The sequence below is a fragment of the Falco naumanni genome, chromosome 12 (assembly GCF_017639655.2).
Source record: "Falco naumanni isolate bFalNau1 chromosome 12, bFalNau1.pat, whole genome shotgun sequence".
NCBI classification, from domain to species: domain Eukaryota; kingdom Metazoa; phylum Chordata; class Aves; order Falconiformes; family Falconidae; genus Falco; species Falco naumanni.
Genome location: NC_054065.1, coordinates 7,690,584 through 7,715,914, shown reverse-complemented (window position 1 = coordinate 7,715,914; position 25,331 = coordinate 7,690,584). Strand labels below are relative to the sequence as shown.

The window sequence follows — 25,331 nt, the reverse complement described above, 5'->3', positions numbered from 1 at the left end:
AATCTGCGGAGTTCAGATTTAGGTAATGCAAACTATATGCCAAGAGTACTGCACGGTTGGAGTCCTGTTACAGAAAGTTGGGGGAGCAAGGTAATAGGGTGTAGAACTACAATTTGACAGAGACTGAAGAGCATCAGAAGTATCCTTTGTTGTTTTTGAAGTCATATACCTTTTGAATTTCCTCTGTATTTAAGTCTGTCTTGCACTGTAGAAAATTTGTGTGGATGTTCACCCTTAAATTCAAAGTTAGTAATAGCAAGTATCCTTTTTAGTACTTATGCAAAGGAAAGTTCTGCTGAATGCAGAAGTGTCAGAAGATCCCTCTACTCAAGGAACATTGAGTATTGATTTCAGTTTAATAAATGCTTACCTATGTAAGCAAATATATTTAAATTTTGCAGTATTGGAGACCATAATAATTTGTGAGTTGAGTGTAAGTCCAGTATTAGAGATTGTTTGTGGAAAAGCTGAGAAGGATGCCTTTATTTAATTTTTTTTTTAAACTGTTCTGTACAAACTCAGCTGGGTTTGAAGTCTATGCAAGTGTGGGCAAGCATCCTGATACACTTAAAGGAGATGTCTGGGTTTAATGATGGCCTTAAATAGAAGCCTCCTTTCTTTTTGCTGGTACCAATTTTATATAGTGGTAAATATTTTAATGTTATTCTATTTATAACTATCACACACACACACGTATATGCATATGTTTATTTGGTCCAAATCTTATAACTTCCATGATATTACATTAATACCAATCCCAGTTAATTGAAATAAACTGCTGGAAGTCTATGAAGCATGGCCATCTGTTTATTCAGTGATTTTAAATTCAGACTAGTGGTGTTTAATTAAACTCTTGTTTCTGGTTTTCCTTTAAAGTGTGTGTGTGAGAGAGAGAGAAAGAGAGGGAGGGAGGGAGATATAAGTGTTTGCAGGAAGTGAGAACTCTTCTGTAATCAATACCATTCTTTCCATTTTCAGAAGCTCATAATGTTTTATTTTATAATGCAATTTATGTTTAGTGCAGTTTTAAAATACATTGATGCCTGACTTTTGTTTAAAATGTGAGCATACAACAATGTGAACCATGAAGTTAATTAAGTGGTAGAAGGATGGAAAAATTAAATTATAGGAAAGGCTGAAAGAATGAAACTTACAACTTGGCTGGATCACAACAGGAGATGGGAATGGGAGGATAAACATCTGCAAATATTCAAAAGGTGAAACTGGCAAGGCTTAAGCAAGAAAATAATATGTTAAAATATATCATTGTTGGATGAAAGTTTTAGAAAATAAAGGTACTGCCTAAATTCTAGAAGATGCCTTGATTTGGAGAGCTTTAAGATTGACAGTGCTTCCTAAGAGAAGGTAAGTGTTGTCACTTGATGTACTTAAAATCAGATTACACTGTATTTGCAATAGTGATTATACCCGCCTCTTGTAGGTTTGTAAATTGGTTTTGTGTGGACATACATTTAGAAAACCAGCAACAAATGAAACTTGTATGTTATGTATAAATAAAAACTGTGTGCATGCACATTCGTTTCATGTTTCATTTTAGGTACAGGCATACATGCTTGTATGTAAAAGCACTTGAAATATGTCCATAAAATAAATTTACAATCAGTTTAGATTTCTGTGGTTTTCACAATATAACGTTTTATTGTTTTAATCTCACGTATCTTCATTTTAATTTGTTTTTAAGTGGTAAATTTGGCTTAAATTAATCCTAACGTTTTCTGCAGAGAATTTTTGTCTTTTCTAAGGAGAAAGTTAAGCTTTGGTTGCTGTGTGTGTTGAGTATTCTATGTGTAGACTTCTAAGTTTATTCTTAAATGACTTCACACAATAGCTGATTCATCAAATCGCATTTGGAATTTAAAAAAAAAAAGTTGCGAATGATGAGAAATGTTTGACTCTGGTTCCCTTAAAGCTTTATCGAAAGTATGCTCAAAATTATTATAATAGGTGTTAAATGAAATTTTAACTTTAAGGATTCTTTGGGGAATAATCAGTTTCACCTTTGTGCTGGTTTAGACTTTTCAGCTTCTTTTAGTGATAGCTGGGGATAGAAATTCAAGCCTTGAGAGTCTGCTACATCAGGCCCTTAGTCTTGAAAAAGGATCTTCTTTGCCATTAGTTTCCACAAGCAGTCTTTAAGGCCAGGTTTTGTGATTTATTTTGATTCCATTCTTACGAAATTGCTGATGTCTTTAGCTTTTGGAGGCAAGAGATTGAACAGTGTGGGGAAAGGAGAGTTTGGAATAGTAATTGAAAGTATCCAGAATACAAATTCCTGCATATTGAAATCCATATGAAATTGGTAGGAACGTAAGAATGGACACGTTGGATTGAACTAGAGCTCCAGATTGGTGTCCTGTTTTAGGCAGAGGGTTGTTTGCAGGTCTCAAAGGAAGGGACAGGACTGAGAAAAACATCTCCGCTGTGTTATCCAAGCTTCTAGCCATTTGTGATATTGGGACTTTATAAGCTGGAGATATCTTTGTTTTTAATAGATCAGGATGACTTTCTCAAGATTTCCCATTTCTTTATGTACTTGGAAAACCAGTTGTTTAATATTTTCTGCTAATGTTTTTCTTATTCTGTGATGGTTTGACCTTTGTAGAAGCTTTCTTGGACAAAGAGAAGTGTTAGTTTTAATGCCACAGTTAGTAACACAGTAGGCATTATTCTTGAATTTTCATTGATTTTGTTCTAAAATCCTTCTATTGAAGCTTCAGTTTGAGACATATCTTTCAATACCTTCCTCGTTAAAAAAACTCACCAAGGTGTCGGGGGAAGGCATCGCCATAAAAGTACTTCATTGAAAGTGCTTCCAAATTCATGTGGCTTTATTTCAATGGTCACGTATTATTTGAAGGCATACTTTTACATCTTGATCTTCTGTTGGCCCTGTGGATGCTGGCAGGCTTCCTGCTTTAGCGTGTTCAGGGAGGATTTGGTATTAGTTCTTATGCCTTTAGCAAGTTGTTTCTCAAATATTTTTGGCCATTTTTATCGTGATTTTATATTGAACGTGCCAAAGGTGGTGTTTCTGAACTTGTGTGGGCATGACTTCAACTTTTTGAATGGTATTTTCTTACCTCTAACAGTCTCTTGGCCTTGTTGTTTAGCCACACTGTCTTTGGTTTTATTTTTTTTGGCTTTTTGAGAAGTTACTTCATGGTTTATAAAATACAAGATATTGTAAAACTCCAATTTTATGGCTATAGTTTAACAGGGGGTGGGAGGACTGAAATAAACTGATGAAGGCTTTCTAAAGACAGGATAGAGGAGACGGTGCAACTTAGGAATGACTGAATATAAAGGCCCTTAAATTCAAGGTTTATTCTGTAACTATCAGTATAAAATTCAGTTTCTGTGTAAAGAAGTAAAATGTTTCTGATATTTTTGTTGTATGTATCGGTTTTTGTTGGCATTTCAGTGTATAAACTCTGAATTATATTAGACTTTTGTTTCATTTTTAAGTACAGTTGTGGGACTTTATTGGCAAGTGAAGGATAAACATTAGAGGAATTCTGTAAATATCTCAAAACCAATATTAAAATTCAAGAAACTCAAAGAACGTTTCAGTTGCAGGCATAGCTAGGATACCTGGGCAACCTTAACTGTGACATCTAACAAGATAATGCAAGTGCTATTCCATGCAGGAATGGTGGTAAAGACTGAGTCAAAGTTTGTTAAATGAGATGAGCATTACCAGTAACAGCTAAACTGGTTTTTGCATCAACATAGTAGCAGCCAGATCTTTGATATTTAAAAGCTCATGCGTGCATGTGTACACACCTTTGTGCACACATACAAACACAAACAAAACAGCCTCCCCTTTAAACACCCCCACCACCTCCTGAAAAAAAGAGTCCAAAAACACGCTTGTAAGGCCACTTGGAACTCTTTATGTATGAGTTTTTTTGGTATATGAATGTAAACACAGGAAGATGGGTATTATTTGGAGGGAAAACATTTGTGAACAAAGCCCAACCGCAGGAGAAACAATAGTCCATTTTTTGGCTGTACTTTAAGAAAACATTTCCTATTTTTTCCTGAACTTATTATGAATCAAAGACTGTGTATATTCTTCTCATTCAAAATAATATCAAGTGTGACATTGAATCTCCTTCCCAGCTGGAATATCCGTGATGATTGTGAATTAACTGTGCCAAAAGTAATACTACTGGGGTAAGAAGCAGGCTGTGTTTTTCCTAGGAAATAAGTTGAAAAATAGTAATAGGCTTTGGATATGCAGAACCTTAAATATAAAATATAAAGGTAAATATAAAATGTACAGTGACAGCTAACACAGGAGGTTTTGGAAATGCATCTGTAAGTGGAAATTTTTAGTGGAAATGTAGACTGAGAGTAGTGTATTGCATTCCTTTTTACATCTTCACAAAGAGTAGGTAGTGGAAAGTATTCTTACCCATTCTGCCTGCATGCTGTGCTTCGTGTACATCTATCAGCCACTGAAGCCAGAAAACCTTTTAATATTGCATTTTGGAAGATAGACAGAAGGTCTTGCATTATTTACCAAATGCAGAAATTCTGTAACACAAAGCTGCAAAGTCTGCAGCTTTTACTAGAATCCGTTTGAGGAGAATATTTGATACAAGACCAGTACAGTGATGTGATGTCTGAGCGAGAATTTAAATGGGACCTAATTACGGTTTATAATCCTGAAGAAAAATGAGTCGACTCTTTAAATATATTGAGCTCTTTTAGAAAAATAAAGCATGTTAAAAAATGTAATTGGGATTCAGGACTGAACCCAAAGTTGTGTTTTGTTGAGAAAGGAACAGGGATACTAGACTTAGGGACCCAAACTGAGGTATGGTTGAGGATTCAGTCTGGGAAGAGTCTTTTCATGATGTCTTGCTCTTCTCCCCTGCCCAGTCTGTTCCTGACTGAAAGAAAATCAGATACAGATAACAGCAGTGTTTTAGGAGTAAGTGCACAGACTGTATGTAAATAAGCAGAATGTGCGTGACTCCCTTAACAGTTTCATGTGTTGGTGAATTCGCCAAGATCATAATAGGGACTGGCTCTTCAGCGCTCTGGGCAAAATCACGGGCCTCTGTTCTCATAAAGGCATTTTAGGGGTTGCATCAAAGTACTTTAAAAACTGTGTCGGATATACATATATATATGATGCATCATTCCAGGAAGTGAAAAATTGCACATTTTGTATTGTGAAGAATCACAGAATTGTTGAGCTTGGAAGGAACCTCTGGAGATGATCTAGTCCAGCCCCTTGCTCCAGGAGAGTTCTCTTGTCTTTGAAATCCTTATCAATAAGTAAGTGTATTCACTCTTCTTCCCCCTGCTTTTTCCTGCTCAGACTTTTACTTTTTGTTCATATCTATTCTTTCCAGTCCATTGTGTGCCACATGGATGCCTTTGCTGGCAAGATGGAACAGGTAGGGTAGAATAGGAAATTACATCTATGGAGAGATGGCTTATGCTTGCTAACTTGGCTGTTGAGCTATGCACTCAGCCAGCACTTTGGTCTCTCATTATGGAAGCCGCTGAACTGTAGAATCTTACTTGAAAATTCATTTTCAACAGGAATGAAAGTGGTGTGCAAATCTGTGGAGTAAATCTTTTTCAAGGAAGTTTTAATGCCAAGAGATTGACTTGTGAGGTAGGACGTTGGCTTTGTGGTCCGCATGTATTGAGGGCAGTAGGGGCTGTGCTGGGATCCAGTTACTGCCGATACCTGGGCAGGTGTCGTTTATCTGTCTGGCCTGTGTCCCTCTGAGTCTGTGCTCCAAATGCCCAGCGGAATTTCACATGCAAATCTTGTATGCTGTATAGATGGTTTGAGCTACGCTTTGTGAGATAGATCTTATGATGCAGTTAATCACTTTGTAGAAATATGTATTATCTCTCAAAATCAGTCTGGTCCTGTAAGATTTGGGGAATAATAGGTAATTTAATGCATCACAGATGAAGCAGCTGCATATGGAGGAGAGTTATGTCATTGTTACAGTGAACCAGAGGGTAGAGGAAGAAAGAGGTCTATCTCCAGACAGATCAGTATTTACCTCTGAAGTGAATGCTTCTGTCAAGAGTTCAGCCTTTGCGTCCAGATGCTGGTTGGAGGCTTCAGTGCTGTAGCATGTGGTGTCTGAACTAACTCGGTACCACCACAAGGCTGTGTGAAGAGAGAGGAAGCAACAGGCAGAGATGATTTGTGGGAATGGTAGCGTTGAGAAGCAGTCAATTAAACACAGTGCCACAGTGTTCAAAGCTGAGGGTTTTGTCCACAAAATAATCAGAATGGTGGTTTGAATTGCCTTTGGAAGGGTTGTTTTGAAGTAGGACTGGATGGATGCAACAATCAAAGAGTGCTTATTGCCTCTTGGAATTGTAATTGGGCTTCATGCTTGCGGTATATTACTGCATTTAGTTGCACAGGTTTTTTCAGAGTGGTAGTCTCCTGTAGAAAGCCCACTACTCACAGAGCAGCGCGTTCATAACCTGGGGCAGCAGCCAGCTGTGCAGCACCGTCTCCTGCTCTGAACAGTTAGTCCTGTTTCTATTTTCCATGCCTTTCCCAAATGGCTTGAAATAAGTGCAAAGATATGAAACGAAATGGAGACAGCAGCAAAGTGAACTCTCTTTTTATGTCTTAAACAATTTTCTGTGATTGGGAGAAAATGGTTGTATACGTTCAGTTAGCTAACACATAAGCTACTATCTTATTTCCTTTGCTGTAAGTTTTATATGACACAAGTGATGTAGTTTGGAAAGGTGTAATATTTTTACAAAGACATCAATAGCAGCAAAGCTTCTGATGGAGACCTAGGCAAAAAAGAGCTTGCTTTTTCCTTTTCAGTTAAACTGAGATTAATCTCTCAAAATATATTAAATCTAAAGACAAATGTGAAACACTCCCCCCCCCCTTTAATGGAACTACACTTTTTCTTCATTCTAACTGCTCTTGGACGTATATCTGAAATTCTTCTTGTTCATGGTAATTGAAACAAATAGGGTTTTTTAATAGTTAAAGTTACCTGGCGTTTCCCACTGTTTAGACATGAATGATTCATGCATTTGGCATGTTTTAACTTTTTATCCTTTTTTATTCTTTATCTATAAAATCATAGAAAACCTGGCTGCATTGTTCTTCAGAGTGATTTTACTTTATTTTGCCCATATTAAAAATTTAATTGTATTGAAAGTGTTTTCCCACCTTTCCTTAGAGAAGATACTTTAGACACAGTTTGTCTGGATGTAGAATTTGTCTTTGGTTATCTTTGAAACCTACCCAAATTTATTGATGTTACAACCTTTTGAAAAATTTCCATTTGCATATTCTTAGTAGGTGTCTGGTAGTTTGGAAGTTAAACCATCTAAGACTTATCTGTCTGCAACAAGAATGTGCTCCATTGATCCCTCTAGGATCAATGCTTTAGGAATTGGACACGACTTTGTTTGCAGGTGTTCTTCCTGGCAGCAAGTCAGTAAGTTAAAAATTTCCCGTGCTAGTGTGAAGGCAAGATGCAGCAGCTGATAGAAGTACAAAAAGCTAAAAGTTGCACAACTTTGATTTAGTACTGTAGTGCATTATGTGAGACTGTAACAGTTTAAGTCTTTTCAGCATTAGAGTTTAAATTTTCATTTTATTATGTAACTAACCGTATCAGTATCCTACCAGACAAATATTTTTATTGTACTGTATTTTATTTTTTAAAATCATGGGCTTGCAAGTTTTCAGTCAGCTCTTTCTAGAGATGCTGGTAATGACAACCAGAGCTGACTAAAATACAGGTTTCACTGTGTTCCCATTAGGCTTAACTAGAAGTTACTCAGGAAATAAAGTAGAAGTAGTAGTTTTTTAACTTGTTAACTGAGACTTCTAGGCACTACTATGTAACTGAAAATAACATCAAAGCTAAAACAACTTAATAGAACTAGGTTCAGACTCTGCTGTATGGAATAGATAATAAAATACAGATAACCTGTAACTTCTGTCTTTAGCTTCTGAAAAGAGAAGAGTCATACTTTGGCAGTGGAGTAACTAGATTAATTTTTCCATCCTTGAATGAATGTGAGTAATGCAAGTTTCCATTTTGTACTCCTTTAAAACAAGTTCCAACACTTTTTGTTGAGGTACTGTATGTCTCAATAGCTAGACAGGCTCCGGCAGCTTGTCAAAGCTCCATAAGCTCTCTGCTTATGGCTTGCAGAAAGCAAGCTAGATTTTCATTTCTCCTTCCATTCAACAGGAGTCTCTTTCATGTCTGAAAATTGAAAACGCGTGTTTTTCAGTGTGGTGCATGGATGTGTGTGTGCCCTCTGGCACACCTGTTTCTAATTTCCTGACTTGAAAGCATCTCCCATCAAAAGAAGCAGAAAAACAATTTCTTTCTGACACGCTGCTTGGAGGCCCTTGCTTTGCAGAAGGCCTTCCTTTCGTTTGCCATCTTGGTTCCATTGGTAGAACATTATAAGATGCAGAGCACGCATTGTATGGGATGTTCAGCTTATATTGTGCTGGGTTCTTTCCCCTCTTCTTGTGGTTATTTAGAGCATTGGAAATCTACTTGAGAAATCACTATGCTGAAGAAAACCTAGTAAATTAATCCTTAGTTTCTTGCATGAAACTCAAATTAAGATCCCAAGTCAATAGCAACTTAAGGTTTGTATAACCTGTGAATTAAGGTAGAGTATTAGTTACTGTTTGGTACAGAAGGTTAGATTAAAATTTAAATATTATAGCTCAGATTTCTTAACTTTTCTTCAAATAGTATGCAGTGTAAAACAATATCCAATATAAAATTAAAGATGTTAACGATCTTTTAAAAAGAAAATAAAACCCAAGCCCACAAAAAACCCCTTGTAACTTGTTTGTAGTGGAAGCTGTGCATAAGCTAACCAGCAAATTACTACAGAATAGAGCTATTAACTATTAAAGATCACTTAGGAAGGAAAAATACAAAATTGCTCTAGCTTAAACGTTACTGGCTTGTTTGTTTTCTCAGTTCAGCAACTGACACTTTCACAAACAGCATCTGGATTGCCTCTGTAGCTACCATGCTGCAGTATGTACCTGGCCGGTGGTATGCTATTGAATTACATTGGTTTCATTTACTGACAAACTAAACAGAACAAAATGTTCAAAAAGACTTAGAGCTTAAAAATCATTGTATGCATACAGATGAACTGCTTGAAATGCAGAGATTGGGCCTAGCTCTACAGCATAATGGCTGGTGCTTCATATGCTCATAAAGCTTGCCTTGGCTAAGCTTTGTTCATTACTGATGTGATAGGTGTATGCAGAAAGCACTAAAAGGATGAATTGGTGTATGTACTTCTGTGTAACTGTATGGACTGTAATGAAAAATTCTTAACTCTTTAAATAAGTCAGTAAGATCTACAGTTCACATTTATACCTGTTAAGGTATGCAACTGTGATACATTTCTTCTCGTGTGCATATATTGACATTCAGGTGCCACGGAGTTGCTTTCTAGAGTTTCTGTCCACTAATGGCATTATGAATGACAGTGCAAAAATTAATACCTTTTGTCAGCATAGTAACAGGATTCCATGATCGGTTCCTGTCTCTCATTCCTCTGCAAAAAGCATGTATCTCACTTGTTGTACAGCACTGTGCAATGTTAACAGGTACTTTTGGTTTGCCTGATCTGATTCACTAATCAATATCTGGTGTGTGGAGTGCAGGAACAACCATCTTGCTGTGCTCCAAGCTCAAAAAAATGCCTGGAGGGGGCTTTGTACTTTTCTGTGCTATTTTTTGCTGAAATGGTAACTTCAGAGGACTGCTGATACATAAATAACTGTTAAATTATAATAGGATAACAGAAGAAAAAGAGGCTATTAAAAAAAAAAAAAGAGGTTGTAGATTCCCAGATTGTTCTTGTAGGAATCAGTGAGGAGTGTCTCAATAGGAAAAGAGCTATTCTTTTTGGAAATTACACATTTAAATACCTACAGAAGAGGGAAGTCATATTTTACTGTTGGTCAGCTTTGCACTTTGAAAGAAACACTGTGTTAGAAGCTGTACTGTGGCGTGATCCAAGAATATATGTGTCTCTGAAAATCAGTTGTGATGCTTTCTGTATGATCATCAGGGGTTTTCTGTACGATCTCCAAGTGGTTTTCAAGCAGGGTTAGAAGCTTGTGGTTGAAGACTTTTTTTTGTGAGGTTTGGTTGTGGGGTTTTTGTTTGGTTGTTTTGGGGTTTGGGGGGGAGGGGGTTGGATTGTTGTTGGGTTTTTTTTAGATTCTGGTTCTCACCAAGCTTGTTGCTTTGAGAGCAAAATAAATGTGTTATGACTGTCAAGTGTTATCCTTTGCTTCTCTTGTCATAGAAGCCTGTTGCTACCAGATATCCCTGAAGCCTTTAGCAATCTGATGGGTTTTTAAAAAAACTTCTTGCCTCTTACCTAGGAGGCTAGAAACTTTCATCAAAGTGTCTGTCTTTGCATGTTAGAATCATAGAATGGTTTGGGTTGGAAGGACCACCTAGTTCCAGCCCCCCTGACACGGGCAGGGACACCTTCCACCAGCCCCGGCTGCTCCCAGCCCCATCCAGCCTGGCCTTGAACGCTGCCAGGGATGGGGCAGCCACAGCTTCTCTGGGCAGCCTGTGCCGGTGCCTCACCACCCTCACAGTAAAGAATTTCATCCTAACATCTAATATAACCCTACCCTCTTTCAGCTTAAAGCCATTCCCACTTGTCCTATCGCTACATGCCCCTTGTAGAAAGTCCCTCTCCAGCTTTCCTGCAGGCCCCTTCAGGTACTGGAAGCTGCTATAGGGTCTGCCCGGAGCCTTCTCCAGGCTGAACCACCCCAGCTCTCCAGCCTGTCTTCAGAGGAGAGGTGCTCCAGCCTGCTGGTCATCCTCATGGCTTCCTCTGGACTGGCTCCAGGTCCATGTCCTTATGTTAGGGGCTCCAGAGCTGAATTCAGTACTCACAAATGCTGAGTAGATGGGCAGAATCACCTCCCTCAACCTTGCTGGTCATGCTTCTTTTGATGCAGCCCAGGATATGGTTGGCTTTCCAGGCTGCAGGTGCACATCGCCACATCATGTTGAGCGTGTTGTCCACCAGCACCCCCAAAGCTCACAATCCATTCTCCGCTCAGCTTGTATTTGTGCTTGTGATTGCCCCCCCACCTCTGCCATATGCACTTGGCCTTGCTGAACTTCACGAGGTTTGCACGGGGCCACCTCTCAAGGCTGTGAAGGTCCCTCTGGATGGCATCCCTTCCCTCCAGTGTGTTAACTGCACCACACGGCTTGGTGTCATCAGCACCCTTGATCCCACTGCCCATGTCACTGACAAAGACATGAAACAGCACCAGTCCCAATACTGACCCCTGAGGAATGACACCCATCACTGGTCTCCACTCAGACATCGAGCCATTGACCACAACTCTTTGAGTGCGACCACCCAGCCAGTTCCTTATCTACCCAGTGGTCCATCCATGTGTCAAATCCATGTCTGCAATTTAGAGACAAGGACTTTGTGTGGCACAGTGTCAAATGCTTTGCAGAAGTTCAGGTAGATGACACCAGTTGCCTCTCCCTCCACCAGCACTGTAACCCCATTGTTAAAGGCCACCAAATCTGTCAGGCACATTTCATCAAAATAGACTATACATTTCCTTTAGAAACACTGTTCACTTTGCCAGTAGTGATCCTATAGGAGGGCAGTTAATTGTACTTGCCCCTACAGATGTGGACATCGCTAATGCCAACAGCAGTGGTTTTGTCAGTGGAGTATTTATAAATAGGCAACCTGGTGTTTGCACAATTTTACTGTGTTAGGAAAAGAATTTGTTTACTATATGAAACAGTTATTTCAGTGAGAAGTACTAATTTAACTCAGTAAATTTTTCCAGATAGTCATCTCCATTTGAGTCACTTCTGTGTGAAGGGTTATGGAAGATTTGGTCAGTCATTGCAAAGTGTTTGTCTCTGAGATATAATGAGCTTCAGGTTACCAAAGAAGTCATCATTTTAACTGGGAAAGGATAATAAAATGATTTAAACTCTGTTTACAGCAAAGTTATTGAAACAAGTATATTTGAAACTTTAATGTAGAATTGAAAAAATCTTGTTAAGAGTCCCTGTTGGTTTGGTTTTAGTGTTATTCAGTGAAAAAGCCGCAAGTATACTAAGATATCCAGTTAAATTTAGTATAATGTGAAATAGTTAAGCAAATGAACCAGATTTACATTTTCATCAGCTTATGTGCATGATTTGGTAATGTGTTAAAGTTGATTTGACTGTAGTTGCTGTCTTGGGTCATGTTAATACAACTTTTTCAGAAGTTGACTAATGGTGGCGGTTAGGTTACAGGAGAATGGAACTATAAATTTGAAGCCACAGGTTTATAGTGTAAGTTATAAATCAGGTTTCGATTACTGTAATTCTGTATACATTCATTTTGTGTCTAGCCCTAGTAATATCTACAGCGATTTTCCAGTTTGACACTGTAGAGACGTGTAGGTCTGCTAAGGCTGAAAGGCAGCTCACACTCTGGTATTTGGTTCTAACTTGAGATAATAGGAAGGGCAATTCTATCGGAATAATGAGGGTAATTCTTTTTCTCAGCATTTATCTGGTCAAAGTATGTGAAACGCTGCTTAGTTATTTTTCTTACTCAAAAATAGATGTTCCTACATCAAAAACTTCAGTAACCAATTTTTCTTTTCAAAATGGGGAGATTATTTTCCTTAGTTATCTGTCCCTGCAGATTGCTGGCATGTGATGTGCTGAAAGATTTTTACGTACACTGCCAGCAGCAGTCTGTTAAGCTTGCTGTCTTATAGGTTGACATAAATATGACAAAAAGGAATGACTTTTGTCTGTGGGGATATGGAGATGTGTGATGTGTTAGAATTGCAAGGCTGCTTTCCTTGTGGTTGATCCTGGATCACGTCAGTGAGCTGCAGCTGTTCTTAGCCCATGTTAAGTTTTCTCTCACTCTCTTTTTTTTTTTTTTTCTTTGTAGCAGACTTGATGTTATGGGAACTCTTCAATAAAGTCATTCTCTTGGGGGGGAAATAACATTATACATCATGCTAAAAAATGGCTATTGTCTTTTTGATGCCAATTTAAGAATTACTTAAAAATGGTGAAGTACTAACATCTGGTTTTGTTACTAGATGCATAGGAGATGCGTAGGCTCACTCTGATTTTTGTGTCTCATTTGCTTGATCCACATTCTAATTCCCATGCTTCTTGTCTCGCATAGGGTATGAATGTTGTATTTAAAGGCATTAACAGGTTCTTTTCAAGAAAAAAGTCAACTTGCTAGGGTTTTGCTGAAGCATATGCTTATTTAGTTTTGTTCTTTACAGAAAAACTTAGTCATGATTGAATTTTCTTAGTTTAAAAAAAATGATAGCTATGTTGTGATCTATGGGTAAAATGTATCTTGTGGTTTTTGCGTGTTCTTCATACATTACTTTGTCCGGAATAAATATTAGATAACTCTCAGTTTTATTGTGGAGAAAAGCTTTCGAGCATGGAAGTAATGAGGCTATGAATGGACAGACCCTCCTATAAGCAGCAGCTGAGGACACTGTATTGTGTGAGCCTCTTGAAGATAATATCCTAACTGGGACACTTTTCTCAATAACTCAAGAGCTTGACAGTCTCAGTGAAAACACTTTTTTTTTCCCCCTGTGCTCTCAAGAACTGCCTCCCTTTGCTGTGTAATTATTGTAGTATTTGAGCTCTTGCATTTTCCTCAAAATCTATAACTGTTTTTTACTCAATCTGTTTGCCATACAAAGAATGTTTGGTCTTTCTGTTGTGCCAATTGTATGTAGATTCAATGCCAAAGTACCCCAGAGTCAAACAATTCAGTTTAACCAAACTGTATGAATCAGGAGACCCTGCCCATTTGTAGGTGTAATTTTGATTATTGAATGTAGCAAGATTTTTGGGACACGAGTACACAGTTTTTGTGCAGTCTGGTCCCTGAGCTTATTCTCTGACATCTAATGCATCCATAATGCTCCATAGGTGGGTTTTTTTTTTGTTGTTGTTGCTTTGTTTTTAATCTTGGAAATGGGAGGTAAGGACTTTTTTTTTTTTTTTTCCCTCCCCTCCCCCCTGCCCTGTTCTGTGTTAGCAGTCTTTGAAGAACAGTGTTTGTAAACTCACTTTGCCTTTAAGGGGAAGGGTGTAATTATATGACAAGTAACCAGAAAGAGAGATTCTTGGAGCAGGTTGCCATGTTAATTAGAGCTTAAAAGTGGTGGGCAGAATGAGAAGCCAGTCTGTGAGTAGCTCAGAGATGCAGCACTAGACCTGCTGGGGTGCGTTTGTGCAACGTTGTGCCCAAACCAGTCGGTGCTCTAAACTCAGCATTTTGGGAAGCACAGCAGCGAGGCACTCAGCAGAGGCACTGGAGCCAGTTTGGGTTGGGTTTATTTATTAGTTCATTCTTTGTGCCAGATCTAGGCTGGCTTCAGCCAGAATCGCTCAGTTTTCTCTGTTCTGGGCTCGTAAGTGCTTCCAGTAAAAGTGAGTGTTATCCGTGGAGACTGAGCTGCCTTTGAAGCCAACTTAGGTCTGGTGTCTTACCAGCTCCGGCGCTCTGCCACGTGAAAGCAGCTAGATTGTTTCCAGACATAAATTGTTTCTGGAAGGTGCATAGGTGTATTTATGTAGTTCTGCACCTGAGCTAACAAGTCCAGCTGGATTATAATAGATTTTTCTTTTATGGAGCCAGCACAGTGCTTGTGTCTTGTCATGGTTAATGAAAAATTTCCTAGAAAAATGTATAGATAATTGGGAATTTACTATATTAGCCTTTTTTTTATATATTCTGGTGTCTAATGCAGTTTTAGGCCCTGATACACTCTGAAGTTAAAAGTCTGATCAAAATGTAATCACCTAACATAAGTAATTTGAAATCATTGTCATATTACAGCTGTAAATTAGTCATGGTTTTCCTTTTTTTCCTACTGGGTAGCACATTTCAGCTAAACTGGCGCTTGGTTAGACCTCTTCTAGCTGCTTCATTTGCATCCTTGCCATTGAGGAAAAATGTCAGGAATGGGAGGCACAGTAGTAGAATGACTTCTGTATATATGCAGAAGGTATCCCCAGTGTGCTTCCCTGTCCATGAAAACGTTGATCCAGTAAACATGCACTGTGCCATTTGACCACAGCTGTCAGTCCCAAAGCACAGAACAGGAATGCAAAAGAATGTGAGAGAAAAACAACAGGGTGAAAGCGTTCCTACAAAGTAAGAGTAGCACCTGTTTGCCTTCGTCATCAAGAGTTTTCAGGGGATAGCTACAGAAAGCACTAAGGCAATAAGTGGTTGTTTGCTGGAGCTTTTTAGTGTCTTAGAGACAAACCTTTACAAGTTACAGGAATTTTTATCAGGAGTCCAGTGAGCAGTCACCCTGTCAAAAAGGCATAGGTAAAGTCACATATTCCTTTATTGACAAGAGGCTAAATCAGATGGACTGGATAGAAGATTACATCATGCAAGGGAGTTACTGTGGCATTCGCTAAAGATGTTCTTGGTTTGAAGAGAGCTGCATCCAAGGATCACTTCTGTGAGAATGATTAGTAAGTGGATTCTTTGAGAGAGAGGATTGCATGCAGGATCTGGAAAAAGATGACAAGTTGGAGATGCTCTCGCTGTTTCTTCTCACTGTTTCTGCTTTTTCTTGCTTCTTGCTGTAGTTCACCTTTTTTGGTTTATGACTTCGTACAGTAGAGATTTCAGGAAAGTTGTGAGAAAAACTGCTGACATCAGTTGAATTTTCATGTGACTCAGCGTCACTCTCTTTAAAAATAAAAAAATATTGCAGAAGCCTGTCAGAGTTGTTTTTTTTTTAATTATTATTTGGCCATGATGATATAAAATAATGACAGAGTTTCTTCATAATGATACCTATATTTTGACTATTTCCAATCTTAATATTTCTTATAGGTTGTGGTGAGCACCTTGTCCGAACCATACTGGCCAGAGAATGTTCATGTGCTTTGCAAACGGAAGATGCCCACCAAGCTCTCCTAGAGACTATGCAAAACAAGTTTATTGGTAAGTATATGGTGCTCATTGCCTAAACATTGCATAATGTTGTTTAAAATGCAATTAACCCTGTTAAATAAAATCAAGATACTTACTTTTGTTTAAGCCTTAAGTTGCAGTTGGCTTCAAATGTAGTGTTGTGTTACATCTAAAAAATGTTAAATCAAAATACAGAAGAATATTTTAGGAAATCTAAGGGAAAAGCCTTGGAAATACCTCAATTGTTATGTGAGTCATAGAATACCCAAAGAGGTTTGAGGAAAGAATTTCCTGCCTGAATCACTGGCTGTGGTGTACAATTACATATTTTAGATTTGATGGTTTAGGAGCATTAATAAAAATTAGTCATCATGTTAACCCTTTTAAATATAAGAGACCTCAAAACCACTGCATGTTCTAATTAAATTCTTTGGACAGACAGATTCTGGTTTGCTGTCTACATGATTAAATTAATTTCTTGAAAAAGTAAAGTAGATATCCTTCCAGAGTATTGTAAAGTAAAAACCTTTTTTTTCCATGATATGAGAGGATTACACACGACTACATATACATGTTTAATTTCTTGTGAATATAGGTCTTGTTTTATTTCTTCAAGTGATAAGAAAATACAAATGTGGAATTTTAAAGTATCTGTATAAGCTTTAACTTCAGAAGATAGCATAGATTCCAGTGAGACATGCACTGTCTTTATAGCCCTTAAAATTTTTGAATCCAGAGACAAGTTTGACCTTCCAAATTTCTTGTGGGCAGCATAACACTTCTTGTACACTGTGTTGCCAGAGTTCATTTTTAGGGTGTTTTAATTCGAACTGAGAGAGGGGCATATGCATACAATTTTGGGACCCAGGAACCATTGCCCTTGGTCTTGGCAAGCAGTGCATTGCAATTTCTTTATTTCTTTTTAGAATGTTGAACCCATATTAAACTCTGCTTCTGACAACAGGATGTTTGACTGTTTGAGGGGAAGTCACCTTTGCATTGGAAGGCAGCACTTGATAGTCTGCTACTGTACTGCTGTCATTTCTAGGTGCTCTAAGAGCGCACGGCAAAGTAATCCTGGTGTGTTCCCTAAGGGGATTATAATCCAAGCAGCACAAATGTAACTTTGTATTTAATCACATATTCCAGTGCACAGTGGCACAAAATTAGGGATTTATTTACCCAAGAGAATCCTTTAAGAAGGATGTTTGTGATAGCTTCACTAATTGGAAACACTACTGTCAAGGTGTTAGATGGAAGTGACCTAACTTCAGGAAAGTCAGATCTTTAGTCCATACTCTCAAAATTGTTGTGCTGTTTGTGGTAGGAGTACTAAAAGCAAACACAAATTGTACATATCCTTATGCAATTTCGTGTTAGTGCATGCACACACACAAAATAGAAAGTTACTGCCAAAGTGATTCATAGAAACTGGCTAATAAAAGACAGAAAGATCAGGAACTTCTTAGCTGAGTTATCTTCTTTAAGTTGCTTTGAGTTTTCTGGGTTTTCTTTTTTCTTCTTGGTACCTGTTAGCAAAACCGCAATTCTTCTCTTGCTGTTTAGTCCAAATGCATTTTGCCACCAGTTTGCAGAGCAGATGTTTGTATTTTAAATGTTAACTACTATGTGATATAACCTTTATCCTTTACTAAAAATGTGAACGTGTTTGTGTTGGACTTCAGGACGTATTGAATGTTGCTGAAGTTTTTGTTATACCTGAAACTATTAGTTGCAGAGAAGGAGGAGCTGCACAGGCAGAGATACCGGGCTAACAGTGTGATGTCATATAGCCTTGGGAAAACAGACTAAGCCCAACAAAACAAGGGAGAGTGAAAAGAATGAGAGACAGTATCAGATTAATGCTTTTAATGATAGAAAAATTAGGAAGATGGTTTAGAATTCCTTTTCAAAGTTTCATGTTTTAGTTAGGGATAGATCTGTCTTGTATTTTCAGAAGCTTATCACTGCAAGTTTTAGTTGCCTGACATGAGGTATGTGTATTATCTTCTCAGTTGTACTTTGGGGTAGTGCTGAGGGGGGAGGTGGGGGGGGGTGGAGAAAGATACAGCTGCCTTTTTTTTTAATTTTTTTTTTCTGTAGGTTAAGTGTTTAGATTCTTTGTTTTGATTAGAAAGCATAAAATCTAGTTTGCCCTCAGCTGTCATATGGGTGAAGACTGGTTGAAGAAGACCTCTAAGTCCAGATACATCTTGCTGTTTACATGTGGTATAGTACTAAGTTTGTAGCCAGTAGTGTTATTTTGGGGGATCTTTTCTGAAGTTGGAATGCAAGGTTATATTTTGCTAATATAGTGCAACAATTGAAAACATGCATTGCACTGAAAACAATAGGCTTGTGCTAAATAGGGTTTTGTCCTGTGAATTTTCATAGATGATATGCTAATTGATATCTCAGGATGTATGGTATGATGCAGGATTTCTTACTGTTGTGAAATAATAAAATAGACTAATGGACTATTTGCGGATTTTTTCCGTGCTAGGCTTTCTTAATTTGTAGTCTTGTCAAACTTTCACCAGAATTATAATGGACCAAGGCCAAAAAAAAAAAAAAAAAAAAAAAAAAAAAGGCAAAAAGCTTTAACAAAGCAGAGCTAGAATGTTTTGTCAGAAGTCAAAATGTGTGTTACTTGTATTGGAGGGATGAACAGCTGATTTTGGCAGTTGCCATCAGATTGGTGCTTCCTGTTTACAGAACTCTCCAAGTTTCTGCAGAGCCCTGGGAATCCTTCCAGCTAGGGAATGCCTGGCTTAAACAGTGAGTGCTGTTTAAACAGCAGGTGATGAGCAAACTAATGGCAGATGTGCTTCTCTCATCGTATCTTAGAGCCAGCTTACTATGGATAATGTACAATTGATGGCTGAGTTGAGGGTGAGAGAAATTAAGTTTAGATATTTTTGTAAATTGTATAGGCTTGGTATCTTTAGTTGAAGAGCACTGAAGGTTTGTTCTGCAGTTGAAGAATGGTGTTCTGTAAACACAAATACCTTCCAAACAGAAGAACAGAGGATTTTGTTACTCATCATTCCTTTCAAACGTGGCCAAGTTTGTGGAATGCAGACTTAGAATAAATGTTTGTGTCATCTCACTGGCGGGAAATCTGGGGTTTTAACAATGGCAATGTTATGAATTGTACTTTAAAGCTTCTTATAAAGTATTAGAAAATAATGAGCTGAAAGACATAGTTGGAATCTGATATTTATTCTTTCCTTAAGGAGAAATATGTTTGTCTATTCTTGTATTTTTAAGTTCTGCTTCAGTTCACAAATGAGCAACATTTGCAGAAAGGTAATAGCAGAAGGATAACGCCGACACTTTCTCTTCTAGAAATTTTGTGTCAAATATAACTCTTGGGAGCAGGAGTTTGAACAGTTAGGAATCACAGAATATGAATTTCCCGATTATGAGATCCCCTTATTCTTAAAGAGTTATGAGACTGCTAGTATCATTGCACAGCGTTATTGTTACTTTATGTTTTGGTGCTGCATCACTCCAAGCTTTGTAGTATCCCTTGTGGTTTTGTAACAGAGCAAGCATGCTGTGGAAGCATTATTCTATCTTCTCTATGACATGAGAAGAGAATGGAGTGATCCTGAAGTCTCATATAACCTGTATTATCCCCTGCAAGTTTGTGATTTCACAGGTTTGTATTCGATGGTAGACAGATTTGAGTAGGCCCCTTCGTTACCTGTGCCATAAAACCAGGTGAAAAACTAACACAATGTGGTGATGTTGTGAGGGTTTTTCTAGGTCCTGCCTGTGCTTCTCCTTGCCAAAAGCATTGGGATTTTATTGGACAGCAGTATCCTCAGTTATTTAATGTCTTAAAAACTTACCTGGAGAAGTTTGAAAGCACAGGTGCTTTTCCTTGCAGCCTCTTTAAAAACTCCAAACAGATGTTTTAACTTATCTTGAAATACAAAGATCTCTGGTTTCAGACAGCTTGCGCTTAAACATTTAACAAATAATGATGCGTGAAATTAAAAGCAGGCTTCATTTAGTGCTTATATATTCTTCTAATGTTTATTTAAATTGTTAGCTTGAAGTTTAATGGTATACATAGCAGAAGGAGAGTGGCAAACAGCTTCACTTTAAGCATGTTCTGTACACAAGCTGACAAAGTCCAGTGGCGTAGGTGATGTATAGATTATTGACCTGAAAAAGTCTTAATTTCACTCACCTTGCAGCACAGGAAGGTTTAGGACTGTTTAGCTGTGCTTTGTTAAAGCTGGGGGATGCTAAAGCACTTAATTGGTTACACCACGCCACCGTCAGTGTTTAGACCCAAGTTCTGAAGACTTTGAAAGCTAATGTAAACAATGAAGCTGGTAATGGTTTCTCTACTATGGAAGAGTGCGAATGTAAAACATCTGATGAACAGCTGGTTCGTCCTTCAGCTGGGCAAGTGTAAATAAAACACTTCTTTTACAGTTTAGTATTGAATCTGTATGAGGATGAATCTGTCCAGTAGCTACAAATGAGAAAAAGACCACAGGATCAGAAATGAACAACTATCAATCACATGCTCTGGAGGGAGCAATTTAATGTGCAGGAGACAGAAGAAAAAAATGTTCTTCACTTGTAGCTGTAATTCCTCTAGAGCAAGGCTGAGTGTTGAGGCCATTATTTGCCTTAACACTTGTGAAATCTATATGTTCTATCCCTGGTCTGAGGTAAATCTGGGTCTTGCTGTTCAGTTATGGTTGCTTTTGCAGAACTTGATGGGATCAGTGAATGAGGAATTGCTACGAAGACCTGTTTGCGTATTTTTAAGAGACCATTACTGCAGATTAGTCACGTACGAAATACATAAATAAAAACTTGATAATGCTTTCTATATGTCAGATACCAATAGCAGAACAGTTGAGCTTTTAAGGAAGGGAATGTGTTTTCTAAAATATAATGTTGTGACTGGGAGAGGTCAGGATTAAAGCAAAACTATTGAAAGATATATTTGTTTGCTTTTTCCTACCCCTTCTCTCTGGTGTAGCCAGTCAGTACTAACATTGTTAGTTAATGCTGTAGTTGAAGTTTTGCTTCGGATATTTCATGCCAAATTCTTCACTGGTATGCCAGTGTAACAATGAGTTTCATGAGACTTAAAATGGTATTGAAAGCCCCAGGTTTTTGTAGTTTTGTCATTAGCAAGGTATTAGATCAAAGATTTGTCTAGCAATTCTATTGCAGTAGAAAAATTATTTTTTGTTAGTAGGCATATTTTCGTTTATTTTAACTAAATTTTTCATTGTACAGCAAGATCTAGCATTCTTATAAGTACAGAGAGGGCAAAAATGGTGTAGGAGTGGGGTAGCCAGATCACTTTTTCCTCCTAATGAGAAACTGTAATGACTTTAATATATGTGGCAATATTTTGGTTGCACCTTTTATCTTCCTGTTCAAAATACTTATTAGATATAATGTATATGAAAAATATTCCATTACCTATATTGTTATTTTTTACAGGAGTCTGCACTATTATTTCTTTTTCTCAATGGCTTGGCTGTAATACAATTATTTTTAGAACTAAATTAATGAAATATGTTCTTAACCGTGGAATTCATAGTGCTTTGAGAACACTCAAATTAATTCCTGTGTATGGTGCATGGGTTCTGTTTAGAAATACAGTATAATGCTGGTTTCGTACCATTATTTTTACAGATTTTAAGATGGATGCATAGCATTCAGATGTCTAGAGTCTTGCTTAACGTAGACCTACTCATTTGCACTTGTATTGCTGTGTTAAAATACACTCTTCAACATAATTGTAGCCCTCAGTAGTAAGTCTGCATATCCAGAAATATCTTTGTTTTAAAAAATATATTAATATATTTGAATCCTTTTTTTAACCTTTTAAAAAATTTCTTTAATTGGAAAATAAAATACATTCTGTGTTTTAAGGAATGTTCTGTTCAGTGTGTATTTAATTTGGCTTACAGTCTGATATTTTTAAAAGTAGAGAAACAGTCTGTCTGAATTTACTGTTAAGTAGAATACTGTAATATTATTACTGTAGGCAGTTGTTTTTTTACTGCCACTATTTAGAGGTTAATTCCCCACAGCTCGGCCAATGCAGTGAATTGGAGGCACATACTGTATTGTTGCTGATTTTGCACTGAGATGGTTTAACTGAAATTGCTGGTGAAAGCAGCTGGAATGGATGAGGCTGTAGTCACACAGCTTGCTTCTGAGAGCTCTGTAGATGGCAACCTTCAGCAGAAGTGGGCAAACAGGTGGCCCATGGAAGTGGCATGGGTGAGAACACTGTGAACCACTGCAGGGGTTTTGCAGGTGACTGTGTTGGTGTCTTTATTTGCTGCTTGTGTCTGGAGGTGAGAAGGAGGGTTATGCTATTGTTTCAGACTTTTACTCCTTTCCAGAATAACGTTCGTTCTGCAGCTGATGATAAAATGGTGTAGAAGATTAAAAATTGGCTCTGCATTGTTCTTAACAACAACAACAAAAATCTTCAGTAGCTCAGCTGGCAATACTAGTGATACTAAATCTCAGTAATTTCTTGTTGCTACTGTATTTTGGCTCAATCTCTATTCCTACACCTCCAAGCCATGCCTGGCTGCAACAAGAAAGCCAACATTACCCCATGTTTTCATCATTGTGTTGTAGCATATTGGTCAAGGTGCTACAAATGAGGATAGCCTGTAGACTATGGGTTTTGATGTTGTGCACCACTGGGCAAATAACACTATGTTCTGTCTGTAGGAGAGGGATAATGTGTACCATCTTCTTTGCTTTGTTTGCATAACAGAAATTTTTAAGACATTTCCTGTTCTAATACTCTATTCAAATGACCCACTACAAGTCACTCGAAGCCGTTTTACTTGTCGCTGCATCAACCCAGTACTACTGGTATGGTCGAGTCTTACAAAGTTGGTGCAGTAAGACCTGGTCTCATTTGGCTTAACCAATATTTGTCCTTATTTCAAGGGCCCAACTTGTGTAATTTGTAAAGAAGTCAGCTTCTTGCTTATCTGATGTGTTTTATGAGTGGTGAAGTTAAAATTATATCATGGTTTTATCAGGCTTTTATTATGTGCAGTGCTATTAAATTAATCCTCTTCCAGAGTTTTCTAGTTGAAATAACAGTAGAGTGGCAACGTTCTTCAGCAAATGCTGAACTAATACAGTCATTTTTCTGGCTTTTGAGTGTTTAGCGTGGACTTCAAAGCCTTTGAATTTTGTGGACTGGTAATAAAGCTTCCGTGGTGCTTAATCATTGAAGGAAGTGAGTTGGTTCAGAAAACAACTTTTTTTTTTTTTTAATGTATTTAAGGCAATGACAGCATGTTTAATGTCAGTAAATAAATGCTATTTACGCTGGCAGAACTGGGGCTCCCACGAGCATAGTTGTGCATGTATAGGTAGAGCATCTCTTTCGATGAAATTGTAAGAGTGTGTCTTATGTGCTTTTAAAGCTTAAGTTTAATATTTTTTTTTATAACCTCTTTTAAAAAGTCTCACAAAACACTTGCTTTGAGTGAATACTTTTCTTATTCTCTACTCCCCTGAAGAAGGTGAATGTTTTGTTCTTACAAAGAAATCCCTGTAAAAATGAAAGAATTCTGATGAAAATGTAGTGTCACGTCTTTTGCTGCGGACTCTTTACATGGAAAGAAATACACTGCCAAATCTTTTAAAGTGTAAGAAGAGAGAGCCTAGCATGTTAAATTCAAATTGTTAAAAGTTTGATCAGTAATGATGGCACATAGTTTACAAAAATACTGGGAAAATTAAGAAGTATGTGATTGGCTTATACACAGACTTTTCTTTCATCTAGTCTTTCTTGAGTGGGGGAGAAAGAAAACCACTAAAAGTTATTAACCCAATGTAAGCATTTCTAGAACAAGACTTTAGTGGCATCAAGTCTATAATCAGCAGTTGCTGTCTTTTTTTACTCATGTTCAATCAGTGTTTTAGTATGGCCTTAAATACACTATCTGCTGGCTATGTTGTGCTGAAGTAGAACATGTTTAACCATGCTAATGAAAGAGGTTATTAGTGTTTTTCATTAGAACCTTAAAAGAACCTTTCACAGGCTGCAAAAGAGGAGGAGAAACACAGCTTATTAAAAAACAAAACAGGACTCTTTCTCTCTGTTTGCAATGACTTTTCACTACAGCATGGCTTATAGCATGAATAATTTATGCAAATTAGTATAAGATTAGGTCTGCAGACCAAGTTCAGGTTAAGACATTTTCTTTGAAGAACCTGAATTTCTGAAGAAAAGATTAAAGAATGCACGTCCCCTGTGAAGAAAACCTTTTTTTTCTTTTTTTTTTTTTTTTTGTTTTTCATTTGTTTGCAGAAATCATACCACATACTTAGCCAGCACTTGCTTAATGTAGTGAAAGTATGAGAGTTATACATAGCATCTTGGAAAGCATGGACTAAAAGATTTTGATTTGGGTGGTAAAACTCTTTACAACTTTCCAAGTCTTGCATTTCTATTTTAACCAAACATATTTTCCTGTTTTGTCATCTATTATGTTATGAGTGTCTGGATTCCTGGTTCACAGGGATTTGGTTGCAGTTGATGAATAACACAGTAGATGTAATTGGTACCTAGTAAAAGTTCTTGTACAAGCAAGTGGCATTTAAAAAATAATATCTGTTTGTATTAGATCAAATTAGATATTGCTGTTTATTTAGCATACCACATTTATTATTTTCCTGCAATATGGGCTTCAATTTTAATGACCACCTTGCATCACTTTTGAATGTGGCTGCTCTTATGTCAAGAAAACATAGTAAAGCTTTTAGTTTTCCTTACAGTGAAGCCTGAAGTTGGTTCTTACTGGGTTTTTGTTGTTGTTGTTACTTGCATTGAAGGAGTAATTTTAATCATATGAATAGCTGTGGGCAAGTTGAAGGAGGCTGATGAGTTGATCTGCTCTAAAGTTCTTGTGGCCAGCAAATCCTTTTACAGTGTCTGTACACTAGGCATAATATGCTAATTTATTTTTCAAAATCATTGAAAATAAATACATGAAATGCCTATTGCAATTGTATGTTCAGCTTTAAATCACAGTGTATTGCAAGTGTTTGACTAGGGTCTCTTTGGGCTTAAGTGCAAGAACTTAGTTAATTTGATGGCTCGAGACATTTTGAATTGTATGTAAATCATACCATTGTTTCCACATTGAAAACTAGAGGAATCTCATTTCAAATTACAATCTTTAAAACTTTTCCAGCTTCTGATAGAAGGCATTGTATATTGTATGTCTTAAATTAACAACAGAAAAGCCACTGTAAAAAGT

At 37.4% G+C, this 25,331-nt stretch overlaps 1 protein-coding gene across 2 annotated transcripts in view; it reads left to right on the top strand.

Annotated features, from left to right (window-relative positions):
• The window catches only part of TASP1 (taspase 1), an 88,030-nt gene that overhangs the window by 43,373 nt on the left and 19,326 nt on the right, over positions 1–25,331 (top strand). For both annotated transcript variants that reach the window (XM_040612022.1, XM_040612021.1), the window contains exon 11: positions 15,958–16,068. In XM_040612022.1, coding sequence (XP_040467956.1) covers positions 15,958–16,068 — 111 coding nt within the window. The remainder of the gene's footprint in view (positions 1–15,957; positions 16,069–25,331) is intronic.